This window comes from Hakea prostrata, chromosome 10 (assembly GCF_041222555.1).
Source record: "Hakea prostrata isolate BN-2017 chromosome 10, UWA_Hpros_2, whole genome shotgun sequence".
Taxonomy (NCBI): Eukaryota; Viridiplantae; Streptophyta; class Magnoliopsida; order Proteales; family Proteaceae; genus Hakea; species Hakea prostrata.
This window is the reverse complement of record NC_142609.1, coordinates 13,394,460-13,409,202: the sequence shown is the minus strand read 5'-3', so window position 1 is coordinate 13,409,202 and position 14,743 is coordinate 13,394,460. Positions and strand designations below refer to the sequence as shown.

At 37.0% G+C, this 14,743-nt stretch overlaps 1 protein-coding gene across 1 annotated transcript; it reads left to right on the top strand.

The window, feature by feature from the left end:
• The first annotated feature begins 1,960 nt into the window (after positions 1-1,960).
• On the top strand, positions 1,961-10,291 carry PRMT3 (protein arginine methyltransferase 3). Its single transcript, XM_089136442.1, has 7 exons — positions 1,961-2,343; positions 3,407-3,967; positions 4,287-4,384; positions 7,455-7,533; positions 7,657-7,917; positions 7,993-8,160; positions 9,039-10,291. Exons 1-7 carry the CDS (start codon positions 2,065-2,067, stop codon positions 9,495-9,497), a joined length of 1,905 nt encoding a protein of 634 aa, XP_088992568.1. The 5' UTR covers positions 1,961-2,064; the 3' UTR covers positions 9,498-10,291.
• The last annotated feature ends 4,452 nt before the right edge of the window (positions 10,292-14,743 follow it).

Sequence of the window (14,743 nt, the reverse complement as noted above, 5' to 3'; positions counted from 1 at the left end):
TGACGTGTGGAAGTCATCAGTTCGAGCCTGATTATCCCTAAACCCTAATGTCGATCCTAATGAATCAGCCTTTCCACGGAGGTAAATCTTTGCCTGCTAGGCAAGAGGATATCAAGTTACAAATTCTGTCTCGATAGGACATGTATTTCTATTACTATGAAATTCATAAATGAAGTAGTTAATTGTGGGGTTACCATTATATTTAGATTTTTATTTTGAGGCGAAAAACCTCCCCTTAAATCTTAAATCAAATATTTCGAAAAGTTTCACGGGCTACCCATAGCACAATAATAGGTGGGGGAATTTATGAAAAATAAGAATGTGGTGATGAAATCACACATAGGTGGCAAGGGAAAGCAAGAAAGAAATTGGATGCTTATAGTTATAAGAGATACAATCGTTTGGTCATCACTCGAAGGAGCAAAGCAAAAAGGAAAAGGGGGGATAAAAAGAAAGATCGATTGACAAAAGAGAGATAATTTACAAGATATGATCCATTTGTATTTAACATTTAACGTATCTATTCAAACTATTGAATCTAAAAATAAAGAAAAAAAAGAGAATTCTTGAGTTCTTTCCTCATGCTGAGAAAGCATTCATTTTTATTTCAAAATACTTCAATTGGTACGCACAAGAAATAGGCCAATTCATCAGCTTTTTGTTCAAGTTCTCGTGGAGTCAAATTCTCATCAGTACGAGTCAAGGGAACGTCTCCCTGGCCTCTGATTTCCATATAAAGAAAGAATCGAAGGAAGATGCGACGATTTTTTCTAGGAAAACCCCAACGAAAATTACAATGATGGAACTATTAATGTGATTATTCCAACTATATTTAGTATCAAAGATGTAACGATCGTAGTATTGATTGTTATTGTCACTCTTAGACCTATTATTAAGATAATTAGAATTCCGATAACTAGACAAAAAACTTTATAGTTCATTCAGGAAAATAATGATCATTGTCAATCTCAAAAATTTAATTTTCAATATCCAAATATATAGAATAATTGCTCCCATTACTATCTCGAACTAAGAAAGTGTCATTGGAGATAAAACTCCAAATATCTCTGACATCGAATAAATGATCAACATTATTACAACTAGAACTGTCATTATCACTCCAATGATGAATGTTTTTATTCATATCATTTAGAACGGGGTCTTCACTTCCGCTACTATTGGAAATACCACCAAGCCTGTCCATTGATTTATTTAGCCCACATCCGCGTTCGAACTCCTTGTTAGACAATATCGAATTGAACCGCCATTTTTCCATAGAGCCTTCCTCCCCCCCCCCCCCATTATTTGAATGAAAATAGAATAGATGAATAGTCATTCGATGAAAAAGAATTGAAATATTTCATTTGTTGTCGGAATAAAGATATAGATTGAATCACTAGGATTTTAAATTAATCACGAGTGAGTACTACTACTTACTACTCATTAGTATGTAGTAAGTATTGAAAGAATCCTCTTTTGTAGGAATGTAAGGTATGGTTTCACTATATAGGATGGAACCCTTTATTCAATTAGAAATAGAAAGAGAGGTTTCTCCTGTGTCGTGTACAAATTCTCATCGAAAAGATAACGATTTTCCTAGTTTCCTAGGAAGAATTGATTTTCGTATAATTTTGTTCGTATACCTATAATATTTCTATTGCAAGACGGAAGGAAAAGGACAATATAGAGGATCGGTAGACGAGGTTGTGATCCTTGGCTCGATTCATTGACCCAAAACTATGGAATATAAAAAGATCCACCAATCCCAAGGATCCATAAGCTTAATTATGGATCCAGCAATAGAAGCATTTTAGTTATTCAGTCTAGATTTTGTACTTAATTAAGATCTTTTATATCTATATCTATATAAAATAAAGTATATATCTATATATACTATATATACGAGATATGCACAATGTCTGCAATATATTATATATATGCATATATATGCAATTTAAATCGCATGCTTTATTTCCCTGATTTTATTTAAGTTCGCCGCGCCTCTGTAAGTAGGGTTTTCAGCAGCACAGTTTAATTTATTTCCCTTCCCTGATTTTGTTAGCTATGGCGGAGAAGCTCACCTTGAACTTGAACGGAGAAATCGAAGAAGACGAAGAAGTAGAGGACCAACTAGACAATGACAATTGGGAAGATTGGAACACAGATGAAGAGAACTCGGACCAAGATTTTCTCTGCTTGTTCTGCGACTCCAAATACAGTCCTGTTGAAACTCTATGGGAGCATTGCAGTTCAACGCACGATTTTGATTTCGGTAGAATCAGAAAAACCCTAGGATTGGATTTCTACGATTGCTTAAAGGTCATCAACTATGTTAGGTCTCAGGTCAGGTTTCATTCTTAGCCAGCTGATTCGATTACACTGAAACTCTGTTGCCTGATTTGCTAGTTTTTGTTTGGGTCTTTTGAAAATCATTTATCAGTGTGGGGTTGTTCTACTCGAAGACTGTCTCTGTTACTGCTAGAACATCCATGTGGTTATTATGGTTGAACCTAAACCTACTGATAGTTTAGAAGTACAGATCACCACCATCAAATTAAGTGGTGTTTCTAATTACTTGTTAAGGGCTCAGGCTGTTGATGGCTATATCCATGCCAAGGGCAAACTTAAATATATCTAGGAAGACCCACCTAAACTTGATATAAAGGATCCTAAGTCTGTAGCTGCTTATGATTCTGTTGTTAAAATTTGGTTTATGGAATAGTATTGAGCCTTTAATGTTATGGAATAGTCCGTAGCTGCCAATGTAGTATTTCATAGTTTAGCTAAGGGAGTGTGGGACAATCTATGAAAGCTACTTCCAAGCTACGAACATCTCTCATACATATGAATTGTATGAATTTTTTTTCTTCCAGTTATCTCGAGGAGACAAATCCCTAAATGATTATTTCAGTACAATATTTCGAGGAGACAACCCACACTGTGGGGTTGTTATTTTTTGCCGGGTGCAATATTTAACAACAAAAGGGTCGGCCAAGGTTGGGTCTTTGGATATGGTAACATTTCCACCGTTGCACCCACATTTAGTCTTGACTTAGTGAACCACTCATAGATCTTTATGGGTTGGCCTGTCATAAATTTACTTTATGTTCATTGTAAGGGAAGGGCAATCTGAATGTATGCATTAACACAATGCCACATGTTTTGGGAAAGATCACATGGTCCTTGCACACGGCTGAGATCACATGATACCTACAAAGAAGAAATATTAGGAGGAAAAGAAACAACCTCCCACGCACTTCTTAGGGGTCAAACATATGACCTTGCTACTCTAATACTATGCTTGCTTCTATTTCACCAGATAGGTTGAGCTGTTAACAAAGGGCAACACAAATTTATTCATCAACACTTTGTTCATCTTTTCTCTCCTTGTTTCTTTGATTCTCAGGTGGCAGAAAATAAATGTTGGAGTTGCGGGGCTACATGTCAATCCAATGAAGATTTACAGAATCATTTGCATGAACCAGTCAGCTTGCAGGATGGCAAGCTCCTTTGGGAGGATGATAAGTATCTTAGACCTCATATGCAAGAGGATTCACTTTTGCACAGCTTTGCTGAAGATGAAGATGATGAGGATGAGGATGATCAGACCACCCCAATTGATAGAGAAGAACTCATGAAGGATATAGGGGACATTATAGATCTTCCAAAAATTTGCATTGATGATGAAAGTACATCAAATATGGTTCCATCAAGACCTGATACTATTGATGAAAGTGTCAAGAAGGAGGCAGCTTGTGTGTCTGCTGGATTTTCTAGCTTGGAGCACTTTCCTGTGAATGGTATTGAGGCAAGAGAAGATAGTGGATTAGCAAATGGAAAACTAAAAAGTAGGCATCTGAGAGTCTCTATAGTAAATCCTGCTGCGAAGGAAATAAGAAAAGTGAATGAAAATTATTTTGGTTCTTATGGTTCTTTTGCCATCCATAGGGAGATGATTAGCGACAAGGTAAACGGTTTATCTGCACATTCTCCTGTTAATATGATACTTTTTTTGGGTTTTATTGTGCATCACCATGTGTCATGCTGGAAGAGGACTTCATGTTTTCTGCTTGCCAAAAAAAAGAGGACTTCATGGAAAAAAAACTCATACTTAAATGTGGAAGTTTCTAGTCATAGTTTGTCTAATCTAGGCGATTCATGCTGTTACTGGGGGCTTGGAGTCTATGGCACCTACGCAATGCCTTGACACTTATGTTCCTAGTGTATTCTACTATTCTGTTGCTGTTTTATAACTTTTATTAATATTCACTTCTCTGAATATGCAGGTAAGGATGGATGCCTACAGGGGAGCAATCTTGAACAACCCTTCTCTTTTTAAGAGAGCGACTGTCTTGGATGTTGGTTGTGGCACAGGAATACTAAGGTGTGATTTTGCTTTATTTCTGTAATTTTATGTTATTAGGTACAATTATTGAGTTACTGTCATATTCAAAATTTTGAAAGGCAAGGCAATAGTTCTTTAAAGAAGAATTTATTTCATGCTCTTCAAATTAACATGTTAAATCTGTAGTCACAAATAAAATCAAGATTATAGTTGGGAATCTTGAATATGTATTTCATCATATCAGTTACATTGCATTTTCATGATAATTTTATGATTACAAGAATTGGGGAAAAAATGTGCATTAAAGAAATGTTTTATTTTTTTTCTTTCTTTTGAGCCACAAGATGTATAAAATGTGACACTGCTGTCGTCATATTACTGTTGTGCTTATTATGGTCATTTATATTATAATTTGGGCAGATGCGTTAGTATTTTAGCATGGCATTTTCTAATTCTCCACAGTAAATGTTAAAGTACAATGGGAAAGGAAATGCCAGTACTTTCCTGGCTCCGCATTTTACTGGAGAAGAAGAGGGGGGGGGGAGACTATTAAGTCTATTGAAATGCTGGAGGCATCTTTGTTCCATCTTCTTTTAGGTGGCTGCATCATCCTGGTTCCAAACCCTATATAGCTATACATACTTCCATTTTCAAGACAAAAGTTTGTTTACACAATGGATTGCCTTCTTATCTGTTTGCTTGTAATGGGCGTAATGAGAACCTTGTCTCAGAATCCATGGTGGAGATTTTGTCCAAGAAAAATGGGATCATCGTCTTATATGATAGTAATGCTTTCATTGAGTTTGTATTTTCTTCCTGCTTTGAGCATGCCAAGGGACATGTTCTTCTTTCCGAGCTTGTCAAGTAGTTGCTCAATATGGACAAAGAAGAGAAGGCTATTATTAATTGTGAAGGGAACTCATATAAGAGCAAGCTGAAAAAAGGCCTTAGTGAAACAAAGAAACCAAGCAATGGATGAGCCCAATTATTAGGATATTGTACTTGAGTTTATTTCCAAAAACATAGGGACCATTTATTTGCGAAAGAAACAACAGTGGGAAATATAGAAACGTGGGACCCACTGGTAGTGGAGTGGGGGAATAGGAAAATGGAAGGAAGGAGAAGTGTGGGAAGACATAGAATATGTGGGCCCCACAAGCTAATTTAAGTATTCAGTTTTCACAAAGTCCCACCCAAAATGGTGGGACTTTTTTTAAGCATGGGGTGAGAAAAGTTAAGTGACACATCAGCAAACAGGTTCCTTAATTTAAGGGTCTTGTCTACTCATTTTTCCACCCTAGTGAGCCAAACAAGGTGAACTTTTGGAATTTCATTGGAAAGGGTACACTTTTCCACCCCATTTTATTCCAGCAAACAAATGGTCTAATAGTCAAATGAGGAGTTCACAAAAAAAATGTGAGCAAAATGCATGACGGGATGTATACATAAATGGCAGGAAATCACGCAACTCAAAGCATTCTGAAGTAAATATTCTAAATAGACCTAGACTAGTATCTGATGTAGATGTAATCAAAAGCACAATTAGAGAACTTAGAAAATGGATTAATGTCCCAAAAAAAATGTGTTTGTAATAGAATCTAATATTTCTAATGAACAAAAATAATGCCCTTTTGAGTATAAAATTGCCTCCTGCCATCTTCCATAAAGACAAAACATGAAAACTTGCAATAGCTCTTGGAGATAATGAGAAAAACAATTAAATTTGAGGTGTGACCTTTGTTTATTCAAGGCTGGTTTGGCAATTTTTTGTGAAAAAGATCAACTTTTCATTTTCTTTCTTTCATAATTATATGATTCTATGGTAATGCAAAAGATTCAAAATCTTGGTTTTGAGGCCAGTTTTGGCCACCATCAGAACCGAGATGTGGCCTAAATTCCAACCATCTCGGCAACCTGGTACTTTTGCTTGGGAGTTCTGGTGGCCAGGTTCAGCCCTATTTGGATTTTTTTCTTCTTCTTTTGCCTGGGCTTTTGCATACAGACTTTGAAGCATAATTAACAATGGAGGATACATTTTGCATAAAAATAAATGAAAAATACTCATTCATATCGTATTGATTGAGAGATGTATGTGTCCGTTCCAACAAATACAAAGAGTTGTAAATTGTAACAAAAATACTTTAAAATTTTCATGCAATCAAATGTGATGTTAAACAACATTATAACCAAAGAGTTGTAAATTGTAACAAAAATACTTTAAATTTTTCATGCAATCAAATGTAATGTTAAACAACATTATAACTACAAATTAAATAAGCAAAAACGAACGTGAGTTCAAAATCTGAGATCTCCACTTAAATCCAAGATGAGTTCCTTGGTGGATCCATTCTATAAGCTACATACCACTGCATCTGTCACAGCCTCTCTCCTTTGAATGGTGGACATATACATCCCATGTCATGATGTCTTGCATATATTATTCAGTGTCTTCAATTACGTTTAAATGTTATTTTTTTTCTTTCTTTCAAAATACATCTGTCTTAGCATCTCCTGTGAATGATGCACATACACATCCCATGTCTTGATGTCTCACATATGTTAGATTTAGTGTCTTCTATTATGCATAAATGTTTTTTTGCTTTTCATTATACATATGGAAACGAACTTTTAAAATCAGAAAATTTCAAGAATACTAGCAGTTGCTTAAATTTTTTTTGAACAATCTACATTTAGATCATGCTCCAAATTAAACATGTATTGATTTGAAAAGAAACAAACATGTTTTGATGCATCAACTATGAGGAGATAGAAAAATTTGGGATGAATACACATACCTAACCTCAAGGTTTGTTTAATCCCCAACAATCCAGCAAAGAAGATGTCTTTTGGCAAAGGAGTGTAGGGATTTGAGGGAGAAATTAGGATTTGAAGCCAAAAAATGGAAATCTGGATAAGATGGATCGAGATGGTTGAAATTTGGTACTTCTTTTTCTCTTGGTGAATTTCATCTCGGTTTTCAGGATATTGAAATTTCGCTGAGATTTTGGGAGGGTTTGAACCATCAATGAGAATAGTCAGTTTGTATGTATTATGGATCATAATAGTTATTTAGCTCCTTATGTTTTTCTTTCGTTTTCTATTTTTGCAGTCTATTTGCAGCCCAAGCTGGAGCTTCAAGGGTAGTTGCTGTAGAAGCTAGTGACAAGATGGCTGCAGTGGCAACTCAGGTTTGCTTTCCAAGTTCCAATACTCATTAAGTTTCCACTCATTAATCATCTCTCTGGTCTCACTTTTTTCTTTTTCATTTTCCTTCTTTTTAAGACTTATTGCATTAATTTGGATATCTGCAGATTGCAAAAAACAATGGTATGTTGGGGGATGGCAGTGCAGCAATGGATAATAATCAGTGTAGGGGAGTAGTCGATGTGGTTCATGGTATGGTAGAAGACTTAGACAAGTCCTTACCCATCCCACCCCACAGTGTTGATGTATTGCTGAGTGAATGGATGGGATATAGCCTGCTCTATGAATCAATGCTTAGTTCGGTGCTTTATGCTCGGGATCGCTGGCTAAAACCTGGTGGTGCCATTCTCCCAGATACTGCAACTATTGTGAGTTTTTGACAAAAGTCTTTGGTATTTGGTAATTGGCTTATATTTATCCTCCCCCTTTTCTACATTTCTCAGCTAGTAGCAGGCTTTGGGAGAGGTGGAACAAGTATTCCATTTTGGGAGAGTGTTTACGGCTTCAACATGTCTTGCATTGGTGAAGAAGTTGTTCAAGATGCTACTCAGTTTCCCATTGTTGACGTAGTCGATAGTCGTGACATAGTAACTGATTCTGTGGCTATCCAGGTTGGTGCTTCTATGTTCTTATTGTGGGGATGACTTTTCTTCTGGGTGTTTTCAGTCAATGTAAAGAGAAATGCATGTTATCGGTAGGGAAAATGTGCACACACACCTCTCATACTCTGCTCTTCCTTGATGCTGCCTCTCACCCCCAACCTAAAAGTAAAAAAAAAAAATGATGTGTATGCGAAAATCGTGAGGCATTCTCTCCATGCTCCGTCGGCTTGGTGTAGGAGATGGTACACATAAGTTGTGAGTGGATGCCTCCCACTTATTGTTATTAATGCCCCTTCTTGTAGGATTCATTTTCTTCTTTCGAATATTATTCCTATGGCATTCAGTTTTGTGCATGATTCCTAGGTGCCACAGGATATATCAGCTGGGGTTACAGTTTTGTGCCAATACTACCATGGTCATGGAGTTGATGACCAATGAAATACTGAAATAAGGCCTTAAAGGTCCATAATAAAGTCAAACTCTGGAATTGGCACTAACTGGATGCTATAATGTAGAATGTAATATGCCAATGCATGGGTGGTATGTGATTCAATTTGCTGTAAAACTAAATTAGTTGCTAATCCAGACTGCCCTATCTATTTAACAATTGGAATTGCCACATCACATTTTCTCATGGTAAAATTTAAATGAACCATGTAAACCGCCCTTTCTACGTAGCTTTTCCATTGCCTTGTCTCTTGTGCTCCTGATTTACTTGCTGAAGTTGTCTTGGAAACCTCTTACTGTATGTGATGGAGGCTGTGAATGTTGCCCTCGGATTTATTCTTTACTAAATGTTTTCTGACTAGTTCTTTTCATCTTTCAATTTTTATGATTTTTATCTCTGTATTGATTGAAGTTGGTATTGTTGATTACTTTTTTCTCAGACCTTTGATCTGGCGACAATGAAGCCTGAAGAGACGGACTTCACAACGAGCTTTGAGTTGGAACCAAAATTGCCTGATATGGTCAGTAACCCGACGGATTTGAAGTCGAAGACAACTTCGTGTTATGGGATTGTATTATGGTTCGAGACTGGTTTTACCAGCCGGTTCTGCAAAGAGATGCCTACCGTACTAACCACTTCTCCATATACTCCTAAAACACACTGGTCACAGACTATCTTCACATTCCGTGAACCAATTGTCATGGCAACTGGAAAACATGATGCAGATAGGATGGCAGAAGTTGGTACTGAAGCCTGCCCTGTCATAAGAATTGAATCTCGGATCAGCATTGTCCGAGCAGCAGAGCACCGTAGCATTGATATATCCTTGGAAACCATGGGGATCTGTTCAGATGGAAGAAAACGTTGCTGGCCTGCACAGATCTTTAATCTATGTTGAGTGTCATCGCTGTTTGATTAACAAAGGATTGCACCTGGTGGCAGTTTTCCCTGTTTGCCCCATTAATGCTTTGTGCATTATAATCAGATCAACTGATTTAAGGATTTAAGGCATCTGAATAACTGTATCATTGTCTTTGTGACTCACTTTCTGCGTTCGTGTTCTTCATTTAAATTAGTTTTTCTTGAAAATGTTTCTACTTGTCTACTGAATGGCAGTCTGTGAAATGTAATTTTTGGGTTGGACCTGGAAAGAAGATTCACCAGAGAGAACGAATACAACACTGAACCCTAATCAATAGATTGTAAAGGATATCAACGAAGGGTAAAAATTTTTCATATTCATTGAGAAGTAATTATGCGATTCTATCTGATCTCTCGAAAAGTAGTAGAATATTTGTTGAATCCAAATGCAATCAGATGTCGATGTGATAATTTTTCCTATCTGATTTAAGTTTGCTTCCCCTGCACTTAAAATGTTAGAACATGATCGTTCTCCTCAAAAAACAAAAGTTAGAAGATGATCATTGTCCTTTCCAGTTCAAGCTTGGCTATAGAGCATTGCTTGGTTTATTTTACTGAAGCTGGAAGAATCAAAGTTTTGGATCTTCTACCTGTTGGGATGGAGATTTGAGTTTTCTTCACGCTTCTTCATCACATTAAAAGGGGGAGTTTAGATCATGTTGATGTTTTTTTCACTACACATATTGTGTGGGGCTTATGTGGGACTACTAGGGGTTTATCTTGAATTATTTTATTAGTTTCAAATCTGAGCCCAAGGGGGAGGTGATTTCGACTCCAAAAAGGGGGGGGGGGTGTGCGGGTTTCATCTTTTTGGTACAAAGTCAGAAGTGATCCTGTAGTGAGCTTCACTCATAATGTGTGGTGGACAAGGGTATGAGGAGTGCAATGATTTTGTCTTTTTAATAAATTAAAAGTGACCCTCTCGTGACCTTTGCTCTTAATGTGGTGGAAAAATGTGAAAGGAACACAGACTCTAAGAATATATATATACATGTTTTTTTTTCTCAGAAAAAATTAAGATCATGGTATGCACTTTGCAGGCACACACACCTCTCCATTGAATGCTAGGGAATGGCCACTGGGGCTGGTGGTCTAGTGATCCCAAGCTCACTCTCAAGCAGTTTGGTGGCTCATGTTTTAGGTTCAAATTCCCTTTGCTCCTCTGTTTTTCGCATTGGGCAATTGTGTGCTCTTTGGTTTAGGCATGAGATCACTACCAGCTTCTGTGGATTATATTAAGCTTTTGGTGGGGCTATGTTGATGAGGCTAGTGGTTGTACTAGTAGTTTACAGGACTAATTCTTACATTGGTCTACATTGATGGGACTAGTGTTTGTACTAGTAGTGTTTCTGAATGATTTCTTTGAATAGTTATTGGCTTATTGCTATATCTCTTTCTCTATCTTCTCTAAATAAGCTTAGAATCTCATTTTGTGCCCAGTTGCAGACACGTCGTTGCTTAGCGCTGCCAAGAAGCCGAGGACTATGACGACGGGATCAGCCATGAAAGAGGGTTTTGAGAGATATGCAGAATACATCAATAACCTTGTAAGCTTGTCTTTTTCCTCAATTTGCTTTCAGATTAGATTTATCTTTCTTTTCTTGATGCTTGACTCAAAACCCTAATGCTTGCCAGAAATATTGGTGAGGTTTAAGGTTTGTGTGTCGACATGGGAGTCTAAGCTGCTTCACTGTAAGCTTGCATTGGTTTTAACTCACCTTCACTCAAAGATAAAATACGGCTATTTTCCTTGTTGGGATTAGGGATGCCTTCAATGTTAGTTGTGAGGCAACGGGCATGAGATTTGCATGAACATTATATATCAGAGATTGTAAAATAAAAAGTAATACTTACAGTAACAAATCTGTATCAAGTAATGTTAGTAGTTCTGTGTTCATTTTCTCATATCAACTAGGCAATCCATCTCCTTGTATTAACACCAATATGATGCAGCTGAGTTGAGTCATATCCATTTAGTGTCCTCAAGGGTCTTTAATGCCCAAATTTGCCTTGACAAGGTTCTGCCCCCACATTTAAACATCCAAGTTAAAACAACTGAAAATGTATGCACCTCACAATCACAAGTCTTAGGCAACTCAAGTCTATTTTATTTGTTGATTCAACAAACTTGAAGTGCATTTTTTTTGGTGTGGATTTTTACTTCTACCAATAATTGGCAAGGCGGCAAGGCATCACGCCTGAAAGAATAAAAGAATGGAAAGAGAAGAAAAAGGGGGTAGGGAACTAAAGGCAGTGGAGGGTGATAAACATTAGGTGTGCTCCTGTGTTTTCAAACGGTATTTAATTTGCTACAATAGCTACCTTATATCATACAAATAAATATTAAGCCACATCAAGTCATCAAAATTCAACATAGACATAGAAGACAACACAATTAGAAAACCGAACGATTGGAAGTTTAAAACACTAGAGATGCAGCAAAGAAAAGTACCAATTTCCACCTTTTCAACTTCTGATCATTAGATTTGTCAATCTTAGCAAATTCAGAGATGTTCTGTATCTTTTCCATAGCAGGTAGTAATGGGGCAATAGTGGGTAAAGATTTGTGGGGTGAGTTATAGGAATCGGAGGAGTTGGTGCAGCAATGTTGCTAGTTGCATAGGTGTATCCAAAACATCATCCATTTTCATATACCCCTTTCAAAAACCAGAGGATGCTAAGAAAAGACATGTTAGGCAATTGGTGTATCAGAAAATATTTATCATGGATTTTAAAGTCGGAAGTATAACTCTAATATCAATGGCCAAATCCAGTGGAATACCGAGTGAAAACTTGCAATGTCTCTCTTAAATAGCATTCAATTGCTTTTCCTGCTTATGTTCATCTGCCACTGGGCATGCAAGAGTGGCTCATATATAATGCAGAAAACCACAACACAGTATCTTGATTGGTCAGCTCATGCAAAACCCAGAGTTTGGAAAAACCTTTGAGCTGGGAGCCTAATTCACAGATGCTGATGGAATGTGTGGAGTTGTCCAAGCAATTCTGCTTGCTTCTGGTGTTTCTCAAGAGTATCTGATGCCTAAATGTATCAGGTTGATGACCTTGCATCATAGAAATCAGATTAATATTCAACGACTTTTTAGAACTAGGTTCCCAGATTATATAGATAACTCCAAATGGTCCCAAGTTTTGGCCATGGTTATCCAAAAAGCAAAGATGTCTTGTGATACAACACATTGCCATGTCTAAGATATGTGTTAACATACAAATGTTTTGGGTGTGTGGAGTTGGTGATTTTGGAGATAAAGCTTGGTTGGTAACTTGTTGAACTTGTGGGTTTTGTTCATGATTCACCTTTGAGTTGCATATTCTCACCCATTTTGGTTGCACAGAGCACACATATCACTTCAACTATTGGAGTCATGAAATAGCCAAGTCTCTTTGACCTTGCTTGAGTTCAAGGCACTCAATATTAGACCTGTAAACGGATCGGATTCGGTTCGGATACACCATTATTCAAATCCGATTAGCAAAACCACTATCCTAATCCGGCAGAATTTAGAGAAGGCATCTGATTCAAATCTGGAACTTTATCGGATATTCGATAATAATCCGATTAGATAAACTATCCGATTATTGATTGGTGATTGTCATTTTTTTTCTTTTTGATTTCCGATTTCCAATTTCCGTTCCGATTACCGGTTTCCGAATTTGATTATTAACCCCTTTTTTAGAGAAAAGTATTTAATACTTTACTCTAACCGGATAATTTTCGATTACCGATTCCCGGTTTCCGAATCCGATTATCATCCATTTTCAAAGAAAAAAATGTTAAATACTTTACTCTATCCGGATAAATTTCTATCCAGATATTATCCGATCCGATAAGCAATTATCCGAATCCGAATCCGGTTGCTTAGCGGACGGATACGGATATTTTCCGGTAAGAAAAATTCCGATATGGACACCCTTGAACGAATATGAATGAGAATTCGGAGGCGGATTTCGGCTATTCATTTATAGGTCTACTCAATATATGGTTTGATATGTATATATTAGCTTTGAAATACTGATACTATTCTACGTTTGTGATCTCTCATGAATCTGATATTTCATGAATCTGTGTATGTCATAGAACTAAAAACAGGAAAGGGTGGGGAAAGCAAGTCGAGATATGACCATTAACAGCAAAAAGGTTATATTTCAGGTGCACAGGTGACCAATGTTCTTCCTTGCCTGTTATTTAGTGTGTTGGTCCTGTTCCTCTTATTTTTGTATCTTTCTTTCTTAGAAATGTGTTGATATAAAGTAAACTTTATGGGTTTTTATTTATTTATTGTTAACTTATTATCAGAAGAAAAGCTTTTTATATTTTACCCATTATCAGTATGGATATAGTTCCTTATTCTTACTTCATTGTGGTCTTTTCTTACTTTGTTGTGGTATTCATCTTTCTTAGTCAATTGATTACATTAGTCAATTGATTACAGGCCTATATGCCCCTTTGATTCTTGGCTGGAAAGTTGTACTGCTTCAGATTCCTTGCTTTGTTAAGAGAAGGAACTTATGCTGAAGATTTTACCCAGGCTTCAAAATTTCATTCTTATTATTGCTAGGATCAATAAAAAATAATCGAAGACCCAACCAGAAGCAGAACTAAAAGGTGCTGATTTACAGCAGTACAGAGCCGCTAATAACAGCAGGAATGGTGGTCAGATCAGACCTAAAATTAGGTCAATAGAATGGTTTCAACCATAGTTGTCAAGGTGACAAGGCAAGGTGATAGAGGACAATGATAACCAAGGCGACACCAAGCAAGGCACCAAGGCAACACTAGGTCGCCTTGACCGAATAAAGGGCCAGGGTGCTTAGGCGATGCCTCGACAACTATAATTTCAAAAACATTATCTAACCCTGAATGATTACTACAATGTAATAGTTGGGACTACGGTGTATGGTAGCTTCTTCTCAAATACAGTAACTAGGTAGAGCTGTCAAACCCTCTCAATGAATTCCACCAAAATCAGCAAAAAGGTCATGAACAGCAACCCAGGGGTAGCAGCAGATGGGAGCATGTTGGGGCCAAAGTTTCTTACTGGGGAAGGGACACTGATACTTTGTAGGGCTTCAGAAAATCACTCACAAACAAGGATTTTAAGTACCACGATCAGGTATCATATTGGAGGGGTGATTTTACGAGACCTGTCATATTGAAGACAGGGACTGTGGTACTGCAGGTGTTCAGAAAATCAGTCATGA

Bases quoted from the DNA above. Each gene is read 5' to 3' on its own strand.
- PRMT3 (XM_089136442.1), top strand. From the start codon at position 2,065: ATGGCGGAGAAGCTCACCTTGAACTTGAACGGAGAAATCGAAGAAGAC. The intron at 2,344-3,406 runs GTCAGGTTTCAT...TTTGATTCTCAG, and splicing joins TCAACTATGTTAGGTCTCAG to GTGGCAGAAAATAAATGTTG. The intron at 4,385-7,454 runs GTGTGATTTTGC...CTATTTTTGCAG, and splicing joins TGTGGCACAGGAATACTAAG to TCTATTTGCAGCCCAAGCTG.